The 24,007-nt window shown below is 46.5% G+C and overlaps 1 protein-coding gene across 2 annotated transcripts in view; it reads left to right on the top strand.

Annotated features, from left to right (window-relative positions):
* The window catches only part of MALRD1 (MAM and LDL receptor class A domain containing 1), a 349,934-nt gene that overhangs the window by 37,104 nt on the left and 288,823 nt on the right, over window positions 1–24,007 (top strand). For both annotated transcript variants that reach the window (XM_054992174.1, XM_054992175.1), the window contains exons 3-6: window positions 129–286; window positions 4,843–4,938; window positions 7,979–8,186; window positions 17,062–17,211. In XM_054992174.1, the coding sequence (XP_054848149.1) occupies window positions 129–286; window positions 4,843–4,938; window positions 7,979–8,186; window positions 17,062–17,211 (612 nt within the window). The remainder of the gene's footprint in view (window positions 1–128; window positions 287–4,842; window positions 4,939–7,978; window positions 8,187–17,061; window positions 17,212–24,007) is intronic.

A 24,007-nucleotide genomic window follows, 5' to 3' on the forward strand; every position in this document is an offset into this window, starting at 1 on the left:
CCAGGCAGTCTGGGCCCTCAAAGAACATTGCTCACAGAAGTTCTATTGAAGCAATAGCATTCAGAATAGTTGTTTTTCTATGTAATTACAGGAAACCAATAATTCCATAGCAGAGACTTTCTTTTCAGGTCAATATAAATGGATTAAAGCCAACGATAGCACAGTACACATAAACATACACCTGAATGGCTCCATGTGTCGTTGCTTTGGTAAAAACTGCCATTTTTGGTTTCATTATTTGCTGGAAGAGAGCGGCGTTCTCAAAGCAGTACTTTATTCTACTAAGGTAAGAAAATTCACAGTTATATGTCCTCTTCCAAAGAAAAAAACAGGTATGTTCTTGTGAGGCACATCTCTTTCTCTTCATCCTGTTTCATCCCCAAGAGTGGGGAATGTGACTTTTAAAAGAAGAGGTTAAACTCCCAGCATGTTCTGTGGAACCAGTTCTTTCTGCATTTAAACATGGAAGAAACTTGAAAAAATGGAATTGGTGGGCTTCAGGAGCTGGGACCACATGCTTCTCTCTTTTTTACAGGATTTATTTTCTGTGAACTTCAGAGTGAGGAAAAAACTCTCGATGGTACCTTGAAGAACGCTTTGTGCACTCCCAGAATGACAATAAAAAATAACACCATTAGCAGTGGTAGAAGAATATCTATAGTCAGAATTTTCATTGTTTTCCTCTGCAGAATGAGGGTGAAGAGAAGGAAGAAAGGAAGGTTCTTCCAGCCACTTTCTTGTTTCATTAGCAACGACTCCACTGCCAACGTGGATCCTTTGCACTTCATTTGTGCTTGATGCTGCCAGGAGTATGTGACATTAATATGGGCACTCTCCACAGGCAGAGAATTCTGTTACACATTATTACATCCCTTGTGCAGAAATGTTTTTTTTTCTAGCAACCTCTAAGGGTGCCTACAACTTGTAGATTTCTCTTACACTGTGCGCACACAAGGCTTGATATTGCACTTGCATTGCACTATACCAGTCATTTTCTACTGGATTGTCTTGTCCACACAATGGACAGGCAATGGCTGTGTACTATCCAAGGATGAATGGACGTAGCCTTAGATTTTTAGTCTGTGGCAAGTCTGGGAGTTCCACAGCATGGAGCTTTTACTGGCATTTACACTGTGACAGAAAAAACTTGGCCAACATAGGAATGCTGCCAGAAAAAATAATTAGCAACTGTAGCTAGGGGGGCTATGGCTTCCAAATAACATTACTATCTTAACTTTTGAATGACAAATTAAACACTTCCTCAGTCACCATCTTGTCTATCCAAGAGAAATCAGTTTAACATATCTTGTAGCACCAATGCAAAATTCGATTAAGAAGTATAAACGATTAATCAAATATTGCTGTTCAAGTCAAAACTCAATACCCTAAAAGAGTAGTGAGTAAAAGCGGCAAGAGACAGAAAGCTGAGACTGGCATAGTGGGAAAGATTATGAATTAGCTGAAATGATGAGAAGTCTCATCATTTGACAGTCGATGTTCTGAAGTCTTAGTCCTTGGCAGCCTTCTAGCCTCCCGTTTCTGTTTTCAGTCATGGTGCTCTTCTGACAGTCCCGGTAGAATTATTTAATGGGTTTAGGTAGAGTTGCCATAAGCAGTCAATCATGGATGCAAAACACTCCAGAGAAATAACTTGCTTGCTACCTTGCTGTTTTAAAACTTTAAACTGGAGAAAAGAATATATATAACCTACAACTGAGGACACTGACCTCTTGATGATGAATGAGCAAAACTTTAAAAAATCAGCTCAAAATTTTGATTCGCAAAGGCGTTTGAGGATGGAAGCGAGTGGAAATGAGGGAGGGCAGGGCAGTGCTCTGAACACACTGGCACTTAGATGATCTATTACCAAATTATTTACTGTTTCTTCCCAGAAGGTGTGAAGAGCGTTATCCAAGAAGCTGTGATTAGAAATGAGACTAAATGAGGCTTTCTGACCTGGAGCTATTACAAGAGAGAGCAAAGGGTCTCTCACCTCTTGAATCTGCCTTAATGGGGCACTATCTCACTACTGAATAACTTCATTCCTTCCAATGACTTTTTAGCTTCAAAATGCAATAATTTGGGTTAATCCCAATTCCTAGAGTATCGGTCTGTTTATTACTCAAACTTGCACCTGCTAGCAAGCCTTGGAAGTTGCCTGGTTTTGGCTTTCATGGACACACTGAGGCAGAGCTGATTTTTCAAGCTGCAAATGAATCTGAGAAGTGAGAACACAGACAAATTGGAGTAACTATCAGGGCACAGAGAGAACTCATTTTCTGCCCTGTGTGCACACTGATCCAACTGCAATGCTTTAAGTGATGAGGTGATAAAACTTCTCCTATCTGAGTTGTCAGCAACTCTGGTGCTTGAATAGGTGTGAGCAGGTTCTCCCTCCCCATTCTATTAATTTATGGGTCCCCTGTGTGCTGTGTCCAATTCTGTTTTAACTAAGCATCTACTTGGAGCAAGCACAGTTGGATGCAGCTTTTAGTTCTTTGAGTTCACTCATCAGTTTATTGCAGTTAGTAACCATTGCAATCATTTATAAACATAAATGAATATCATACTCAAAGTACACAGCTTTGAAGTTCCTTGAGTTCATTTGTATCTTCTCCCCTGTGCATTACAGATGGATACATGTATGTTTGATAGAACAATGCAGAGAGAGAGAGAGAGAGAGAGAGAGGCCTGAATGGGGAACTTTTAGGAATGGGATTTAGCTAAGTGACAGACTGCGCAGACTCAAGATCAGAGTTCCATTTAGGTGAACAAAAGAACACCATTATACAGCATTAGACCTTGTGACCGCCCGAGAGGATGTAGCCTCTGGATCTGCCAAGCCTGGTAAAAACTAATAAGAGCTTGTCAATGTCTTTTGCTTGCTCAAACTTTAAGCTTAAGCCAGTGACCTAAAAAGACCCACCATGGATCCATTGTGCCTATGGCGCCAACCAGGTCCTGAAATGAGCTTCTCTACCTTGGAGTTTTGTTTGTCTTGTTTATGTTTTGTGCAATTTGTTGAGACTCTTTCTACATCATGATTTACCTGGAAGGAAGTACAGCTAGAACTACTGGCTCTGCTGGCTTCTTTGGTCCTCATTTTTCTTCTAGCCAGTACAAAAGGAAGCAGGAGCAGACTGCTGTCTTGTTACTGCCATGGACCTTATTCAACACTAGACCTGATCATGCCAAGATGTATTTCCCTGTCCTTGATGCTGATAATGCTGCTTGCAGCTATGATGACTTATAATATTTTAACCTGTATATTACTGTGATCAGGATTTATATTTTACAAAGATTATTGATAAGGAATGAAGAAACAGATATACTGTAGATGAGGTTAACTGAATGTCAGTACAATCCATTCCTAAATGGAGTTATACCCTGCTAAATCCACTGAAGTCAACGGGCTTAGAAGGAGACAATTCTTCTTAGGATTGCTCAAGAAAAAGGAGATAGGCATCCTAGCCAAATTCCTGAGGCCAGTCCCAACTTTGCCGGTATCATCTAGTTCATGATGAAAATGCTTACTATAATTATGGGAAGAGACATAAAAGCAGTTAGTTGTCTGTTCTGAATTTTGGCACAAGGAATGGCACAATGTAGGAAGCTAGGGATGGAAGTATCCCCCCAATACACCTTTCAATAGATTTAACTATTGAAGATGTTTATTGCAGGAGCTGAGGAAGGAGTCACATATTTGGTTGTGCCAGCAAGACCAAGGATGGTGACTGTGCTGTGGTTTGGACCAGGATAAAGTAGCAAAGTATTGGTCAGACCATAAAAATTAGGTGCACCAGAACCCTTTAACCAATTCTATTTGGTTAAATATAAGAATGGGTGCCAGACCCATGTAATTCAGCATTCTATTTTCAACAACTGAAAGATAACAGAAAAGGCTTTGTTGTCAGTTTCCTGTTTATCTAAGATATGTGGGATTTGGTAGATTGGTTCTGAATGTAGGGATCAATTTATTATGATGACTACTGCTTCCAACTCCATGAATTAGTTGTTTTGATGTGTCTAAACCTACCTATATACATAGTTTGATTTAAATGGGTGTCAACTACATTTATAAATTGTAAGTCTAATTTAGAACCTGGAGCTGAGCTCTTCCAAGATTCTGACATTTTAACCTACTCCCCTTTTACTTGCAGTGTGAATTGCTTTTAAAATAATGCCTTTATTCCCACTCTCACAATCGTCTAACAGGGCCATCCTAAGCAGAGGCACATGCTATTAAGCCCATTGACTTCAATGGTCTTAGAAGGGCATAACTTTGGTTTGAATGGCACTGCGAATCTATTACCTGTTCACCTTGTCTTGAAATTGAGAATGTCCCACAATTATAAGTGTCTGATAAGGTTGTAATAATAAGCAAGGGTAGGTTTAGAACTTGTATTCTCATGAGTGGGTCTCAAGAACTTGGAACCAAGCTTGATGTCTCTGTAGTCTATTCATTCAGAAAAACAATTCTAAATAATTTTTTAGAAGTATCGGTAGAGTGAAGCGTAATTTCTATTAACCTCATGCCTTGGGGGAGAGGGATCTTTTTTGTATGCTCTGCATTGTGTTTCATTTTACATTTACATCAATATCTCTTGATAATTGCTTTATTATTATGCCTAATTACTAATGTGTTGTCTTCCCTAGAGCCTGTGCAAGCAGAGCAGTAAATACTGCAAAGAACAACAGATAACCAAATATCTTTAGCTACCAGTGAGGGGTTAGAAGGCCTGTTTTGATTATGGTTTGGAAAGATGAGGAAAGCTTTTTTATAGGAACCACAGATATGCCTTTGCTTTTAAAAATTAAAATGCGATGTTCTGTTACTGTCAGGCTGAACCATTGCTGCTATGGAAAGCCAATGCATCAACTAACAACGAATGGGTGAAAACAGAAATACAATTTCCGGCAGGGATTGAAAAAGGAAAGGTAAAAGAAGAATGCAAGCATTCTGAGAAAGAAATGTAGAGGATCAGTTGCATGTACTAAGTTTCCTCTGTTTGTTTTTTCTTTACTTGGACTGAAGAATGTCCATGCATGTGTGATACTATGTTTCTAGTTTCAGAGAATGAAGAAACTCCCTGTGTGCAAAAGTGCTTTGGGTCACATAAATTGAATGTGCAGCTTTCAGTCTTCTAAACCCCTCCAGTGTCCACCCATTGCTTGACAGCTGGAATAGGAGCTGGCGTTCTCTTTTCCTTGTTGGCCATAAGTCAAAAGTCCATGGGGAAAAGCCTATCCATGAGCCAATCAAGGTTCTTTATAACATGGGAATAGTACCAAGATATATAAAACATCTTGTCCCTTGAGAAAGTGATCTTGTGCCCTTTTGGAGTGAATGAGCTCACCCCATGCATCCCATTTCTCTTCAGCTCCAGCTCAGACCTCTCCCTCTTCTTATTGTCCCTGAAGTATACAGTTATCTAGAGTGAGATGACAACTGGGACAGCCAGCAAAATCTGCCAGCAGCAGCTCCACTTTCTTTCCCCTTTTAACGGCTTTCAACCAGCTGCCGCTGGGCAAGCGTGCCAGTTCCGCAGCAGGATTAAGCTCTCCGTTAGGAGGAGAAAATGGCATTTCAGAAACTATGAGCACACCTGGTGCTTTTGTAACATGCTGCAGGCAACTTTCTCTCCTGGCTTGTCCCTGTCACAAACAGTGTCTAGCGTTACAAAAATGTAAGATGCTGTTAATTCCCCTCTGTTTTTCCTTTCTGACAACGGTGAAATGTGTGAATATATATATAGAGAAATGCTAATTGCTTGCAAAAATCCTGGGGTGTTGAGATACATATTAAAGCTGATTAAGCATATACTTTAGCAGAACTGATTAGAAGATTGGCTATTCAGGGCACAAAAATTGTCAGAGATCTCACCATATCTCACTCTTGTTTTAGTGTTACATTGTTGTGTTAAATAATAGTGAGACTTCCTTCTTTATGTCAGGGTTATCAGATTGCAACCCAAAGACCCAGTCTAGAGACATTTAAACATTTTCAGAGAGCAGGAAAGTTGCAGCATTTGGGTCTTCCACCCCATTCCTCTAATGCACCCTAACTGCAGTGGGTAAAACTGGAGACTTAGCTAAAATAGGCAGGTGCTGAAAGTGAGTGAAAAGGCGGTGGTAAAAGAATGGAGTGAGAAACTTATTTTATTTTACTGAGAAGCACAACCAGGCTATTCTCAGAAACACAACTTAGATTCTGAGGAAGAGATAGTGATGTGAGAGGACTCTTGTGGACAGTGTACAAACTGAAATCAGCTTTGTAATGTATTAGTCTTATTTACGTTCATGTTTAATGACTCACTCACTCTGGTCGAATCCACATTCACCCATTACCCGCATGTTTATTGGATATCTTCCGTTTGCCTCCAATCCGCGATTTTTTCCTCTTCGTTCACATTCCTGCTTCCAATCCGTCTTTCTCGCGCGTCCCTCCGGTCACACAGCCACTCGAAAACCGCTTTTTTGGGTGGGACCTTTTTTTCCCGCCCATTTTTTTTATTTTTTGAGCGCACTTTTCCGTTATTTCGATCTTGCCTTATAAAGAAACATCATTGAAGATAATGATGCCTCTCTTTCCCCCACTGACAGCACTGATGGCTCTCTCCCGTTTCTTTTTTGGAAATTTGGAAGCATGTGGGAAGCTTTCGTGGGCATTTCCTATGCAGGACAGTTCAGTGCCTGAATTTTACTGAAGTTTCACTTCCTTGGAGTGTCATTATTTCGATATTTCGTAATTTCGATATTACAGTAATATAAAATAAAAAAAATAAAAAACAGTTAAAAAGGAAGTTTCGCGAGTCCGTTCTGAGGATGGATTCACCCCAAAATGATTTTTCAAACTACCAGATTTGATTCGGAAACAGCATAATCAATAAATCCAATGCTATGAAGTCAAAAACAGTCTTTTGCAGACTACGGAGCACTTGCAAGTTGAATCAGCCAATAGGAACTCTTGGAACGTCCGGAGAGACAGGAAGGGGGGTGGTTTTTAAAAAAACCGCGTAAATTACACATTGGCCTGTTCACGGCCACCGTGAAACTCCCGTTGAAAACCTGTGACCACATATTCGGGAGAAATGCGAATGAAATGCGTCTGTTTAATGAGGTAATGTGACTGGCACTCGGGATTGCGTGGGGAATGCGGGGAACATGCGACTTAGAATGAGTAATGTGGATTCGACCTCTGACTCCATCAACATAATTATAACCAAAAAAAAAAAAAAGATCTGGGATGCAGACATGTTTCTGAGAATAGCCTGGTTGTGCTTTTCAGCAAAGTGAGATATATCATCTCATATGAAAAAAAGAGATTTTATGGGTGGGAGAGTTGTGTAGCCACATTTTCCCTGATGCTCATGGCTTTGGTGTGCTAACTTCTCCTTTCTGTTTGCAAAAGATAACACTACAATTGTTAGAATACTAGAGATTTCCCCCCAATTAACCTTATTTGAATGAATTACTGATTTATGAATAGGGATTAAAGAAACGAAACTCATGTTATGAAATGGCAATATTTGGTCTTTATGAACGTGAAGCCCAATCATATGTATGTTTACGTGGATGTAAGTCTGGCAGAGTACAATGGAATTTATTCCAAGGAGCATACAGAGGATTGTAGGCTCAAAAGGTTTGATCTGGCAACATGAATTGAATAGATTTCACCTGTAAAAACTACATCCCAGGGTGGTGAGGATAGAACTGGGGGCACAGAAGAGTCATACAGATCAATTTATGCTGCCTCAGAGAAAGGCAGGATAAATAATCTCCAGTATATAAATTTAAACATGGGTTGTGCACATTAACATTTGCCAGTGTCCTGTGTCCTGTGTTCATTATTTATAATGACTGATGAGACAAGACAAATTAAACAAACACAAAGGCACTAACTAGTCCTATTAATTCATCAGTATTTTCACTCTGTTTAGATAGTTCTGTTTTCATAAAATATTAACAATTCTCCCAGCTTCTGTTGGAAGGAACAACTCAAAGCAAGATGAGCTCTGTCTGTCTGGATAGCTTCCATTTTATGGATGAGAAGATACCTGATATGCCTGTGGCTTGTTCTCCCGGAGAATTCACCTGTTCCAATGGCCAGTGCATTAATAGTAGCTTGGCCTGTGATTACCAGTTGGACTGCTTGGATGGAAGTGATGAGAATCCAGCAGCTTGCGGTAAGTTAATTTGCTTGTTTCAAGTTGCCAGGTAATGGTTTAAAAAGACATTTGAACTACTGATGAATGTTTTAGAGAGGCAAAGATAAGTTAAATAAAATTATTTACAAAGCAATAATTGTTAGAGCTTCAATGAATACTCTAGCTTAGATTTTTTGGGGGGAAACTAGCATTTAATCCACTTCAGTACTGAAAATATATACTCCTTTACATCCTATTTAATGCTCTATTCCCATTGGTGCTGTTGGTTTTTCTTTCCAGGATTGGTCACACCACATTCTAAACAGAGTGATGTCACAATGCTACAGAGCCAATCATAGACAATTAATTGCCTGTGTGAATCTGTTACTGTGGGACAATTAGAGTGAAGATAATTTAAATAAATGAATGGATCTTCTTATGAATGACAAGCAGTAGGTGGAAAGTGGGGAGGGGGAGGGGGGTTACTAGTGCTAAAAGCATTCTGAAAACTACCGGAAGTTTCTGTTTAGCTCTCTAGAGCTAGGCAGAAGCCCCTTTACAAATTTCATTAGTCTCATCAAAACTGGTTAGGCTTTGCAAATTCCTCAGATGCAAATCCAGTTAAAATTCACATGCATTGTTTTCAGAGCAATTTGCAAATTCATATGAGCTTGTTTAGACAGTCCCCAGATTTTTAAAGATAAGCTATAATCTATAGCTGGATTGTTGGATTGTTGCTGCGGCAGTAAGGAGAATATGGTGCTGGTCACCTCTCTTGAGTGAACTATAGAACCTGATGAGAGATAGTGTTGTGTAGTGGTTAGAGTGTCTGCCTAAGATCTGGGAGAAGTAAGTTCAAATCCCCACTGTTTCATGGAAGCTTCCTGGGTGACCTTGGGCCAGTCATTCTGTCTTGGCTTAATCTACCTCATAGAGTTGTTGTGAGGATAAAATGGTGGAGAGAAGAATAATGTAGCACTCTGGGTTCCAATGAGGGAAAAGGTACAGTATAAATACAATAAAGATCAAGGAGGGGAAGTGGTTAGAATGTCAGACCAGGACTGGAGAGACCTAGATTCACATGCCTGCTCAACTGGGAAGCTCACTGGATGACTTTGTGCCAGTCACTCACTCTCTTTCTCTGAGCCTAACCTATCTCACAAGATAAACCAGAAAAGAGGAAAATCTTGAATGCAGTCTTGAACTCGTGGGAGGGAGGGGCAGGATAAAAAGGTAATCCACAGAAATATTTGCTTTATGACAATCGCTGAAGGAAATCTGTCATTAGCACTTGTCATTTGATTATACTTTCCAAATAAATCTTCTTTGACAGCTTACATGTTCACCTCAAAAATCTAATGAATGCATTCCATCTGGTCTTTCCTCATCCATCCCATCCAGAGCTTCACACTATTCATGGAAGTTTCCTATGCAAAACTTGATGACTTAGAATTTTTTAAAAAAAGTATCTAATTGAAGTCCTTTTCAAGTGCGCTGATATATAGTTTGTGAGCTATTCACAGACAGCTTTCCTTGCTACTTTCCCTTTCACAGGATGCTCTGCTGTAGTAAATTTGACACTCCATTCTGAATGACTGTAGAAGTTGTTTGGTAATACATAGTGTTATTCATTTCTTGTTCCTCACATTTTTGGTAACAAGGAAGCAAAGACAACCCCCCCTTCCAATTTAACTGATTTACTTGACAAAAATAGCTACGATGAAGAAAATACATATATCAGAGGAAGTAAGTTCACTCACAAAATCTGCTTCCATAATAAATGTTATTTGCTTTTCAAGTACTACTGGACTCCTGTTTAATTCAGCTGGTATGTGTTTACTTAAACCATTTGCTTGCCTTTGTCCACAATTCATTTAAAAGTTCCCTTTGAAATTCTCTGAGGTTTCTAATGTTCCCAACTCACCAGGTCAATCAGCAGCAAGAGAGCTTGCCCTAGTTACCTCAACAACTGGCTTGAGGCCCTTCCAGCCTCAAGTCTTCAAGGAGTACACAGCAGTTGCCTGGACAACCAGCCTGCCTGTGCAGCTTGCTGCAAACTGAGATGACAGCACCTCCATTGGCATTCCGTTAGGATAGTATGTCTTTGGCCTGGATGGCAGCCACTTTAGTAAGCATTAGAAATGGGCATGAACCTAAATATGACCCAAAAAAAACAGGGTTCGTGGAAGCTCCTTTCCATTCTGGTTCATTGGGTCGTATTTACAGAGGCAGTTTAAATGGGCATTTCCCCAGGGAAATGCCCCAGGGAAATGTCCATTTAAACTGCCCCTGTAAGGGCCGTGCCACAGCATGGCCCTTTAAACTATCAGTGGGCAGGCAGCAGGGGGTATTCCCCCCCCCCCCGCTGCCTGCCAGCTGATAGTTTAAAGGGCTCTGCCATGGCAGGGCCCTTAAAGCCCATTCTTTTAAGAAAAAAAGCCCATTCCTTTAGAAATCATCAAATGGTGTGAATGAGTGCCACACACAGGATGGCGTGCCCACTGGATCCATCAAGACTGTGGCACAGCCAAGGAATGTGATTCTTGAGAATTTAATCCCAGGGGAATGAAGAAAAAAAATAAGGTGCTTAAAATTAATGGAAACAAAAATCAAGTTGATTGAAAACTGAATCAAGTAAAAGAAAAACTAACAAAAACAAAGGAAATATTGTGTACATCCCAACTATTTGTGTGTCCAAGCAGATCAGCCATTGATCACCAAGCCCTCCACCATTGCTTTATGGTCAACAAGCATTCCTGACTGGCAGGCTGAAGAAAGCAGACAAGGAGAAGTCTCCAATTAGTTGTCAGCAGGCTTGGCACTCATTCAAAAATGTTGAAAATGTTGTTATATTTGGGGAGCTCTTTTCATAATAAGAAGAAACCTGTGGACTGAGCAAAAGGGTGTAAGCAGAAGAGTGTGTCCAAACAAATGTCAACCAATCCTGTTTTTTGTTTCAAAAACATGGGCTTATGGGGAGAAAAAAGTTTCTACCAGCAGGAAAGGGGGGGGGGGCGGGAATTGCAGCATTTAAAATGCAGGGCTAAATCATTCATCTTACAAAAATAGTATTTGTATTTGCCACATGCACATAGAAAGGATTCTAATCACTATTAGGCAACTGTGAGCCGTTTCCAGCTCTGTGTTTAATAACTAAAATAAAATGTTCTACACACCCATGGTTATACAATTGCCATAGCGAATAGCAAGCATAATTAAAAAAGACCTTTTATTATTGTATTTGGTCACAAACAACCTCCTTAAAGGTATAATCATTTTGCTCACTGATGTGTTAACTGGCTGGTCTGTCTGTAATTTTCTGGGTTAAAATGGAAAACCTACTTCTGAGAGGTCCCAGAAAAGGCAGGCCCTAGAATTCCCTCTTCCTAGGATTGCTAACTGCCAATCAGGACATCAGCACTGTATCTTTTAAGTGATTGGAGGCAGCAGGATTAACCTTGGTCATTTCCACACATCTTACCTGCCTGCGGAACATCGCGCGAAACACCCGGAAGACAGCGTCTTCTCGTGCGAAATCGTGAAAATCTCCCAGATAACAGCTTCTTCCTGGTGTGATTTTGTGCGAAAAGATGCTGTCTTCCAGGTCTTTCTATCATTCCTTATTTTTTATAATGAGTTCAATTCCACATGTGGCACACAGCTGTCCCTGAGGGGGTGACAGAATGGGGGAAGGCAGAAACAGAAGAAGTTGTGGCTGTCTTGTCTTCAAGATACATGCCTGGATAGCAACCTTGTATCTGAGTATGAATGACTGTTCCCTATTCTTTCTCTCTCAATCTGCCAAGATGTTCAATTCTCTACTTCTGGTTTTGTAGATTTATTTGTATTGTGTGTGCTTATTGTCTATTTTTATACACAATTTATACCATATTCATACATACAATATACATTAGTTACACAAAATATCCATTTAATGTATAATTATGGTTTATTGAAGAACAAATCATGTGGTTAAGACGTGTTAGTACTCTAATCTGGAGAACTGGGTTTGTTTCCCCCCATCTCCACTTGAAGCCAGCTGGGTGACCTTGGGTCAGTCACAGCTCTTCCAGAGCTCTCTCAGTCCCATCTACCTAACAGGGTGATTGTTGTAAGGATAATAGCAACACACTTTGTAAACTGCTCTGAGTGGGTATTAAGTTGTCCTGAAGGGCAGTATATAAATTGAATGTTGTTGTTGTATGTTATATGGGGGGAATTGTGTATAAGTAAACAGAAATGGAACAAAATGCGGAATAGCTGGTTTTAAGGGTTGCAACACCAGGGATCATACATTCAAAGGCTTCCTTATTTTAAACTCTTTCTGTGCCCGCCCACCTTCTCAATACAGCTTCTAAATACTAGTCATCATTAGGACTGTTGGGCTAAACCACAGGTGTTTTGTTAGCTGAAATCTCTGATAAATACAAACAGTGGGAAAGCCATTTTTAGTAGTCAGATAACTGGAAGATGTGGAAGTTTTCCATTTCAAGATTTGTATTAAGCTGCTTAGTTTGCATCGCATGAAATGATTCCCTTGGAAACACACAGTCTATGTCTTACTGGCAGCAGCTATAGTGAGGGGGAAAACTCCCAGCAACCAAGCATATGCTGTACCATCTGTGCATCTTATTTGCCTGCAAAATGAGTAATCAAACTGTACTCTTCTGAGCTGTTTAATCTTTGATTATTGATTATGGTTCCCTATCTAAATGTACTAATATTCTAATTTAAATAAAAGAAATACTCCCCCCATCCCAATACACTGTCGGATCTTTCAAACTATCCATTGAAAGTGAAGGGTAGTTTCTCTTCATCCTACCTTCTGCATTCAGGAATATTATGATTCATGGACCTGTCCTGTAGAATGGTGGATGTAACCAATCAAAGCCCAGCAACAATGCAGACCAGAGATCTTTATGCACAGAGAAGTGGATGAACAGGAAGTGCTTATGACAGTCTCAGGAAAATAAGAGCCAATGAACTATATGGGAAGGAGAGTTTCATGCAGCAGAACTAAAGATGTGTTGCAGTCACAGGGGAGATGATGACTGCTGCTGACTCGAGGTTCTTGATTTAAAATTGGTGAATGCTAAGAAGGACAGAAATACAGGAATTGCAATAATAGAGCAATAAGCAGTGAGGATGAAGGAGGCAGAAATTGGATTGCAGTGGAGAAGCTGGGAAAGTAAGTGACACTAAGGGCTCAAGAACAAACACTTGAGATGTTTCTAGAGGGTGAAATGCTGTGTTTTCACTGGGGAAATTTTACCATGAGAGAAGTTCCAATCTTTGCAAGCAAAATACGTCAGATATCAGAGGTAGGGATACTATAAATTTTGCAGTGACCATGTTCAATCACCGGTCTTATTGTGTCTATTGACAGACTGTGTCAGATATGAACAGATAACTGGATCTGTTTGGTTCAACAGAAACAATGATACCCTAAGCAGTTATTCCAGTCTAAGCCAATTGATTTCAATGGTCTTAGAATGGAGTAACTCTGCTTAGGAGTCCAGTGTAAGTGACTTAAACAGCTAATTAGGTTTGCAGAACTGTGCATTAGAGATGGGCACAAAACAAACCACAGAACAAAATTCCGTATGGAATGGCCGGTTTGTTTGCTCCGAAACACGTGTGAATGTGTTTTTCTGGAACAAACAAATTTTTCCAGCCATTCCATGGCCAGTTCAGAATTTCACAGACCCCACACCAGTTTCAGCCCAATGGCTGAACTCAGTGCAGAGTCTGTGAAACTGACAGCCCCTTTCTCCTGCTGCTCTGGCTGTCAGTTTTACAGACCCTGCATTGGTTCCAGTGTGGGGTATGTGAAACTGACAGCCCGGGCAGCAGGAAAAGGCTGTCAGTTTCACAGAACCCGCAGCTGAACCCAATGCAGGGTCTGTGAAACTGACAGCCCCTTTCTCCTGCTGCTCTGGCTGGGTTCAGCCCATTGGCTGAAACTACCGCGGGTTCTGTGAAACTGATAGCCCAGTTCTCCCGCTGCCCGGGTAGCAGAAGAAAGGGTATGTCTGTTTCCAATGCCCCTCACCGGCTTCAGCAGCTGGTGCAGGGCAGTTGAAATGCGACAGAACAATGAACCACAAACTGAGAAAAGGTTGGAATTTCGTGGTTCGAGGTTCCGTGGAATGCTATGAACCACAAATCACATGGTTTGGGTTTTTTTAGTTTGTGCCCATGTCTACTGTGTAAAAATTCTGCAATCCAAACAGGTAGATAGCAATTAACCTCACTCAGGACTGTATATACAAACACCAAACAGTAGGATTTTTTAAAGAAAACAAAGCATTTATTTCAGATTGATATATATGATTTCTAATTTATTTAAACAATTATCTCCCAAGCACAAGTGCAGTGCAGCACGGGGGAGTAGCGCTCCAGCAAGCTGTACAGGATGCACATTTATTTATTTTATTTATAGTCGGCCTTTCCCACTGAAACACAAGGCAGATTACAAAATTTAAAAACAATACAATTGAAACCATATGATATATACAATGCAATCATGCTGTGTTATAAAATTAGAAAACAATGCAATATTAGAAAAAATACAGTAAGAATAAGATAATAAATACAATAAACACTGCCATAAACTACAGCTCTAGTCCCTTTATAGCAATGCTTTCTTAAGCATGCATTAAAAGCCCATTGTGCAGTGCTGTGCTATCCTCTTAGGAAGGAATAATTAAAGCAATCTGTGGACAGGCATGAATGGGTAAATAAATAAACAGTCCATGGGAAAATCAGTTCCCTGTTTGTGACTGACAGAGACGATGTGAACCAAACCACATGGAACATATGTAATCGGGATAAGATTCCTCAAACTTGTGATGTAAGGGGATGTATCAGATGGTTGCAGGGATTCTGCACGTGTCAACATGAGGATTCCATGTAGTCTAATCCATCCCCAGAACCTATATTTAGTGCCAGGGATTTTCTGTAATACGTGTAAAGAAATGAGAGGCAATTATTGTTGAGTGTGTCCATAGTACGTTATTAGAAAACTCAACCTAAAGTCTTTATTGAAATTAGGAGGCAGAGCTCCCACAGCAAAGTGTGAAACTTTCTGGTGATTAAAACTAGAGATGGGCACAATCAGCATTACAATAGAAAAATACCCACGATAATGGCGTTTGCGCGATCGGGACCCAGCGGATCAGTGCCGTCCACGGCGACCGATCCAGCATTCGGGAGGGGCTTCATCGGGGCTTGAATCAGACCATCGGGATCTGATCAGGGATGCAGACAATCAGGCACCAGTAATCTATTCCCGGGACAACGGAGCCAGGGGAATGTCTGAGCTGTGTTTGCCCTCCTTCTGTTGCCCTGGAAACCCGAATGGAAGCCCAGCTTTCCTTGATCAGCAGGGCTTCCTTCCAACCACGGAGCAGCAACACACTCACCACCAGTTGGGAGAAGAGACCCAGGGGAGGGAGGGGGAAGGAGGTGTTCCAAACATTTTTTGCTTTTTAAAAAAACGGGGCTTTGTAGGAGGAATGGCTGTTTTTCTGTCTGTCACTCTCTGTTTTTAACCTGCTTTTAAAACACTGTATTTTGTGGGAAAACCTCATTCACGGCTCTGTGTGTATGTTTAAAATATGCTTTTGGAAGACTGGCTGTTTGCTTTTAAAATTGGGTGGGGAGGAATGGAGGATTCTGTCCCTGCTTTTTTTTACAAGCTGGCTGAAACATGTTGGCGGGGTGTCTCTCTCTCTCTCTATTTGGAGAGGCAGGGACAGGTTAAAAACTCCCCCCTGCTCTAAGTGTGTGTGTGTGTGTGTGTGTGTGTGTGTGTGTGTGTGTGTGTGTGTGTGTGTGTGTGTGAACGTCCCCTCCCTGAGGGGAGGCAGCTCGTCGCCGGGTTAAAAACTCCCCCCTGCTCTAAGTGTGTGTGTGTGTGTGTGTGAACGTCTCCTCCCCATGCCCACCGGGCCTGGCAGTCGCCGCCACCACCCACCTTCCCACTCTCCGATCCAATTCACAGATCGGAAACGGGAGATGATCGGTGTGGATCAGTGATTTGGGGTCGTCGCCGGCACGGATCCACGATCAGCTTGATCGGTAATTTTTTTTGGATCATGCCCACCTCTAATTAAAACCTCCACAGTTTTCTCTGCTGTGGGGGATTTAAGATTTGGGTCTTATTTTGGCAGTAATTCAGGATGCTGTGTATTCCTGAGTCTGAACTAGTGAACTGGAAGAGAGAATGCTGCAATGTTATACAACCAACACTGGACTAATCCCCTGTTCTTCAGATATAACCTGACTGCAATTTAAATTGCTTTTTATGTGTCATTCCTAATGATTTTTTGCCTTGGTAAAAATGTGCTTTTTGCAGTTGTCAGAAAGGTAATTGTGTAGAGTTACCAAATAGCTTATTGGTTGGGAGGTCTGCTCTCAGATTTTACATTTAAAGTTAAGATCTTCGTAATAAATAAAGACTATCAGAATTGCATGCTGCAGTCAAGAAAATATGGATTTTAGGACATTGGTTATATTCAGTTCAAAGGATTTGAATGGAAAACACCAATGGCTGTTTTATTCAGAGGCAGATGAATTTAGATAACAGCACAGGGGCATTTCCAGGATACATTTTTAATAATAATAATAACATTCGATTTATATACCGCCCTTCAGGACAACTTAATGCCCACTCAGAGCGGTTTACAAAGTGTTATTATTACCCCACAACAATCACCCTGTGAGGTGGGTGGGGCTAAGAGAGCTCAAGAGAACTGTGACTCGCCCAAGGTCACCCAGCTGGCTTTGTGGAGGAGTGGGGAATCAAACCCGGCTCTCCAGATTAGAGTCCCGTGCTCTTAACCACTACACCAAACTGGCTCTCTTTTCTATAAGCATCCCGCCTCTCTCTTTGTCCTTCTCTTCTCAATAGTAAATTACACAGTGTGTGACTTTGACTCAGAGCAGCTATGTGAATGGACGACATTAAGCAACAAGGATATACTTTGGGCCATGATGAAAGGACAAAACTCCAGGGATCTTGATCTTCCTACAAGAGATCACACAACTAATAGTGATAAGGGTGAGTCTAGATGTGGCACTTTCCCCTCTGTTTGGAAATGCCAGGGTTTTTTAAAGTATACAAATGTACAACCTAAATTCTCTGTTTCTATGGAGGACTCCACCATTCAGATCCCATTTCATAGGTCATGCTCTTATCATTTAAACATGTTTCGAATAATTGGAATGTTTTAGAGACAATCTGAATAAAGTGGCCTTGGTGGTACAATTAGTTTATTATAGGTATCAAAATTCTGTACTGCTTTCAGTGTGATCTGTAACACAATTGTTTTACAATTAGAGGTGGGCACGAACTGAAATATGAACCAAAGTTCATCACAAACTGGGCTGGTTCATGGTTCACCAACTGTTGGTTGTTGGAGCTCATTTCTCACAAACCATGATGAATTTTAGCCTGGTTCGTTTGGTTTGTATTTTGGTTCATCACTGCAGACAGCCTGGTGCTGATCGATCAGTTTCCTAGGCAACGGGGGGATGGGCTCTCTGAAGACCTTCTACTGACCTGGAAGTGACATTTTTATGAACCGAACAAACTGTTTCGCGAACCGGGGCAAGTTTATGAAAGTTTGTGGTTCTTGATTTGTGAAACACAATGAACCACGAACCACATGGTTCGGAATTTTCCCAGTTTGTGCCCATCTCTAGTTACAACGTATGGATTTAATGAACTTTACAGTTCATTTGAAAAAAAGTAAATGAAGAGAATATGGGGCAAGGGAGTTTCTACTTCTAAATCTGTTGAGGTTTATAATGCCAAAGAATTTTTTGACAGATTGTATCCTCCTGTTTTTGTTTCTTCTGATGCAGCAACATGCCTTAGAACTACTCTGAAACTTGTTAAGGAATAAAGAAAGTTATTTCTGTCATGATAGTGTTCTCTTAAAAAAGAACTTCAAAGGGCAAATATAATGCAAAAATTCTGAATTAGGATTCATCAGGAGATTTAACATGATCTCTCCACCATGATCTCTCCACCAGGCTTAAATAGGGACATGGGTTTCCTCACACAGAGCCAAACTAGACATTACAGTGGCCGTGGATCCTATCCATAGTCACTGATGCCATTTTAGAGAAGAAAATAGCCTTTTAAAAAGTGCCTTACAGCTGTTTCAACTCTTGAAAAAGGTAAGTGGGGGTGGGACAAAATTGCCTGGACCTTCAGTGCTACAGGCCCAATCAATATTGGGCCCTTGCAGCACTTTTTAAATAGCCAGATTCGGTGGGCTCAGACTTACCTGGGCCCGGGGTTGCTGCCGTCGCTCGGGAGGGCGGCGCGCGGTGGCTGCCAGGCTGCGGGGTTCGTCGGGCTGCCCCGGCGAGCCCCGGCCAATCGATTCAAACCTCGGCCGCCCAATCAGGGCGGCCGGGGGGTTGGCCCGAAGGGAGGGGCCGGGCAACGGACGGCAGGCTCGCAGTCTTCCCTCTGGTCCGGCCCCTCCCTATTTAGCCCCGCGGCCGCATCGGCTCCTCTCCAGTCGCCGGCGGAGTCCGATCAGCAAGGATCTCGACGGCGGCGAACGGTGACGACGGGCAGCGGAAGACCGAGCGGGCACGGATTGGAGGCGCGAGGTCGGAGCTGAGCCTCACGCCCCAGCCCAGCCGGAGGAGCGGCGCCAGCCCAGGCTCGGCAGAAACCCCCGCAGCGGCAAGCGCCTGAAGAGCACGGAGTCCTGAGGGCGAAGCAGAGCCTCGGGAAGCGGAAGCGGCGCTGCAGCGGAAGGCTGGACATCGGGGGACACCGGCTTCGTTTTTCTCTCTTTGGGGCGGGCCGGGCAGGTCGAGCTGGGGCGGCGGGGCAGCATGGCCCCTTCTAAGCGGACCAGGGCCGGGGGCAGTAACACGCAGCCAGCACAGCCCAGCGGCGGCCGCGGGAGCAAAGGCTCTCGATCTGCGAGCAAGGGCGCCCCCCCCTGCTAGCACCCGTGCGGCCAGACGCCCAGCTCCCTCTCGCAGCAGCAGCAAAACTCCTGCCCCGGCCCGCACACGGTACGGCGGGACTCGCCCCACCCGGCGGGCCTCGCCTCCTTCATCGGAGGCCGGGGGTCTCAGTGGCAGCCCTGGCAGCAGGGGCCCTGCAGGGGGGGTGAGCGAGCCTCGCAGGCCCAAGCTTGCCTCCCGGCAAAAAAGGGGGAGGAACGAGGGGCGGGCTTCAGGGATAGCAGCCACTGGCCAGGCTTCCCCCCCCCCGGGACTCAGCACCAGGGTCACTAAGCAGCATCAGCCGGGCCTTGGAACTCCTGACGGCCCGGGTTGACCAGTTGGGGAACTCCGGGCTCGGGGCAGGGCTTCCTGCTCCTGGGCCTGTCGAGGTCTCCTTACCCGGCAGGGTTGCCAAAGGCGGAAGGAAGCGCGCTGCCCCAGGCTACAGGACAGCGCGGTCTCCTTCAGCCAGCTCAACGGATTCAAGCAGCGGGGAACGCCAGAGGCCAGCGAAGAAAGGAAGGAAGGCACGGAAGAAAAGGAGCCGGCGTCACCGGGAGGACTCGGACAGCGGGGAGACCACAGGTGAGTCCTCATCATCAGAGGAGGGGTCCCCTTGGGAGGATTATTGGGCAGAGGCTGCAGGGGTGCCAGGCTTGCCAGCATGGGCCCAGCGGCGGCGGGCGAGGGGCCTCAAGGGTGGGGAGGACCCCCGGGAAGTCTGGGGCATGAGGGAGCCCTCTCCCCGGGGGGCTTCTTTTAAAGATGACGAGGATCCCCCGGGCCTCCACCTAGCTCGCAGAGTGCGGGAGCGTATCCTTGACGGATATTACATGGATGTCTTTTCCCTGTTAAAACCGGAGGCGGAGGACGGCAGATCTGCCCCCTCTTCCAAGCGGGACAGAAAGGGAAGGAAGCCCGCAGCCGAGCGGACGTTCGCCAACTGGTTGGAAGGGTTCTCCGTATACATGGGGGTGGTGCAGGTGGCATACCCTGACCGGGGCTGGCACCTGTCCAATCACCTCAGCAATGTCCTCCGGGCCCGCGCCCTGGCTGGGGAGCAGGCTGCCATGGATTATGATGAGGCCTTCCGTAAGAGGGCCTCTCACAACCCCCGGGCCCGGTGGGACCTGATCAGCCAAAAGCTTTGGCTTTGGTTGGTGGGCCCCCACATGAGGAGCAAGGGCGATGGTTCCCGCGGTGCACGTTGGTCCTTTCGCCGGGACAGGTCCAGGGGCCCCTGCTGGGAGTACAATCAGGGCAAGTGCTTTCGCCCCAAGTGTCGGTTCGACCACAACTGCGACTCCTGCGGCGGTCCTCACCCCCGCCCAGCATGTACCCGGGGCCCCGCCCCCTCCCAGCCCTTTCGAGGGGGCCGGTCCTCCGCCACAGCTACACGGAAGGACGGGGGACCGGCCGCCTCCGGGTCCCAGGCCGCCACCGGTGGCAACTGATCCTGGCCAGGCAGCGTTCTGCCTTGCCAGAACCCCCGTCCGCCTAGCGGCCCTCCTCCCCCTCTTGGCCCGCTACCCGAATAGGCAGGCCGCCAAATACCTGTGGGAGGGCTTCTCAGTGGGCTTTCGGATCCCCTTCACCGGTCCCCGCGTCGCCACAACGGCAGGCAATCTCAAGTCCGCTCGGGACTTTCCCGAGGTGGTCGCAGCCAAGGTGGCCAAGGAGGTTGGGGCTGGCCGGGTGGCGGGCCCTTTCGATCAACCCCCTCTCCCCAACCTCAGGATTTCACCCCTGGGGGTCGTTCCGAAAAAGACTCCTGGCGAATTTCGCCTGATACACCACCTGTCCTATCCCAAGGGCTCGTCGGTGAATGATTTGATCCCCCCCGAGTACTGTTCAGTCAGGTACGCGTCGTTCGACCAGGCCGTGCGCCTGGTCAGGGCATGCGGGAGGGGTGCCCTCATGGCCAAGTGCGATGTCCAGTCGGCCTTCCGCCTGCTTCCTGTTCACCCACTCGACCACTGTTTACTGGGCTTTAAGTTCCGGGACAAGTGGTACGTCGACAAGGCCATGCCCATGGGATGTTCCGTCGCCTGTGCGGCCTTCGAAACATTCAGCACATTCCTTGAGTGGGCGGCCAAGGACCGCATGGGGTCCCCCTTTATCTGTCATTATTTAGATGATTTCTTGATAATGACCCCCCCGGGCGGCTCGGTTTGCGCTGCCCGCCTCAGCTCCTTTCAGGCTCTGGCCAGCGAGCTGGGGGTGCCTCTCGCACGGGAAAAGACGGAAGGCCCCTCTTCTTGCCTCACCTACCTGGGCATTGAGCTAGATTCTGTGGCTGGCAGATCCAGGCTCCCGGCAGGCAAGCTCGCCCAGCTTCAGGCCCTCATCTCCGCCACCCTCCTCCGGGAGAAGTGCACACTCAGGGAGCTCCAGGCCATCATCGGCCACCTCAATTTTGCTTGCAGGGTCGTCTCCCCAGGGCGTGCCTTCTGCTCCCGGCTGTCCACGGCCTGCCGGGGGATCTCTGCTCCCCACCACCGCATCCGGCTTAACAAGGGCATCAAAGCCGACCTACGGGTGTGGTTGGATTTTCTAGCGGAATTCAACGGGGTCTCCCTCTGGCAGGACCCCCTGGATTTGGGCCCGGACTTGCAGATTCACTCCGACGCAGCGGGCAGCCTGGGATTCGGGGTTTACTTTAAGGGGCGCTGGTGCGCCCAGCGATGGCCCTCCACCTGGGTGGGCTCAGGTATCCTCAGGGACCTCACTTTCCTTGAACTCTTTCCCATCGTGGTAGCGGTAGTTATTTGGGGCCCCCTGCTCCGCGACAAGCGGGTCACCTTTTGGTGCGACAACCTGGCCACAGTAAAAGTCATCAACCGGCAGTCCTCTCGCTCTGAGCGGGTCATGCGCCTTGTCCGCCGCTTTGTGTTAACCTGTCTCGCCGCTAACATTACTTTCTTAGCCCGCCACGTTGCAGGTGTAGAAAACAGCTTGGCCGACGCATTATCTCGCTTCCAGATGGAGAGGTTCTTCGCGCTGGCTCCAGAGGCTCATCGCACCCCCGACCCCTTCCCAGAGGACCTGTGGTCGATTGGAGGGACTCAGTGATGCAGGGAGTACTAGGCTCAGTGGCCCCTTCCACTCTCCGTGCTTACTCAGCAGCCGTCGCCCGCTTTCAGGCCTTCGTCGCGGGTCGGGTCGGCCAGGCCCCTTGGCCCGCGTCTCAGGACACAGTGCTACAGTACCTGGCACACCTCAGAGGCCTGGGGCTTGCCCCCCGGACCATGAGGCGGGACCTGGCGGCCATTTCATTTTTTAGCAAGGCGCAAGGCCTCCCCGACCCTTGCAACGGCTTCCTCGCTCGCCGGGCTCTCGAAGGATGGGCCAGGCTCGCCCCCCCACCCCCGGACCCCCGGCGCCCCATTACCATGGCCATTCTAGACCAGGTGCTTCATGCACTCCCTAGCCTGTGCTGGTCCACTGCCGAGGAGCGGCTTTTCCGCTCCGCCTTCCTGCTCACTTTTTTCGGTGCATTCCGCGTCAGCGAGGTGGCCGCGGGATCCCGGTCCGACTTGTCAGGACGGGCCATTGCTGTCTCCGATGTCTCCTGCTCCCCCCGCAGGGTGACTATTCTCCTGCGGCGTTCCAAGACCGATCAGCGTGGCCGGGGGATCTTGGTCTCGCTTCGGGCATCCAAGGGCCGGCACCACTGCCCGGTGCGGGCCGTTAAGGCATATCTGGCCGCACGCCCGCCCCGCCCAGGCCCACTTTTCATCCACATGGACAGCTCGCCCCTCACTCGGTACCAGTTTTCCTCGGTCCTCAGGGCATGCCTGCGCCACGCAGGGCTTCCCCCCATGCAGTTTGGCACTCACTCCTTCCGCATTGGGGCCGCCACTGTGGCCGCAGGGCTGGGGCTCCCCACGCCCATCATACAGTCCATTGGCCGCTGGCGTTCCAGCGCGTATCGCTCCTATATCCGTCCCTCGGGGGAGGTTTCTTGCTAATGGTTTCTTGCTGTTCCAGGCAGGGGGAAGACTGTGTGGGTGTGCGGCCACAGCATCGTCCACTGGGCAGGCGACTATGCGGCGGCCTCCGGTTGGGGTCAACACCTTGGTTTGGAAGACCGGCTCCGAATCAGCTGGATGGGCGTCCGGGGCATGCTGTGGGATGCCCTCGTTCCCATGCTGACGCGCCAGGCCCAGCTCCAGGACCCCCCAGACGCCATCGTGATCCAGCTCGGCGAGAATGACATTGGGAAACGAGAGTGCCCTGAGCTGAAGCGGTCGCTATGTGCTGACCTGGTCCACTTGTTTCGGATATTCCCACGTACGTCCTTCATCTGGTCGGACCTTCTACAGCGGCGGGTTTGGCGGGGGGCGCGCTGCCCCAGGAAGGTTGATGGCATCAGGCAGAGGCTTGCTCGAGCCATGGAGCAATTCATCACGGCCCAAGGGGGCTTCTTCATCGGTCACCCGGACATTTCACACCGCTTGGAGCCACTTTTTCGTCCCGACGGTGTTCATCTCTCCAGTTGGGGCCACGACATCTGGCTGCAAGATATCAGGGATGGCCTGTTATCCTGGCTCCAGGTAGGAGCGTTGGCGGGGAGCCCCTAGGGGCTCCTGTGGCGGTGGGCATCGGGGCAGATCTCGTTCGGGGGGGCCAGGGCCTGCGCGCCCAGGCCCTCTAAGGGGATTCCCATAAGGGATCTTGGGGGTGAGCTAGGGAAGGGCCTGCCCAGCTCGGGGGCGGCCAGGAGAGCTCACTCCCAGGTGGCAGGGGAGGCCACTCAGGGGTGCACACCCAAGTGACTCCCCCCATATGCCACTCCTTGGGTCCCCCCCTCAGCATGGCTGAGGGGGGTGGGTTCCGGCTGGCAGGCGGGCCAGCCGATGCGCTTTGGGATCTGC

The sequence above is a fragment of the Eublepharis macularius genome, chromosome 11 (genome assembly GCF_028583425.1).
Source record: "Eublepharis macularius isolate TG4126 chromosome 11, MPM_Emac_v1.0, whole genome shotgun sequence".
Classification (NCBI taxonomy): domain Eukaryota; kingdom Metazoa; phylum Chordata; class Lepidosauria; order Squamata; family Eublepharidae; genus Eublepharis; species Eublepharis macularius.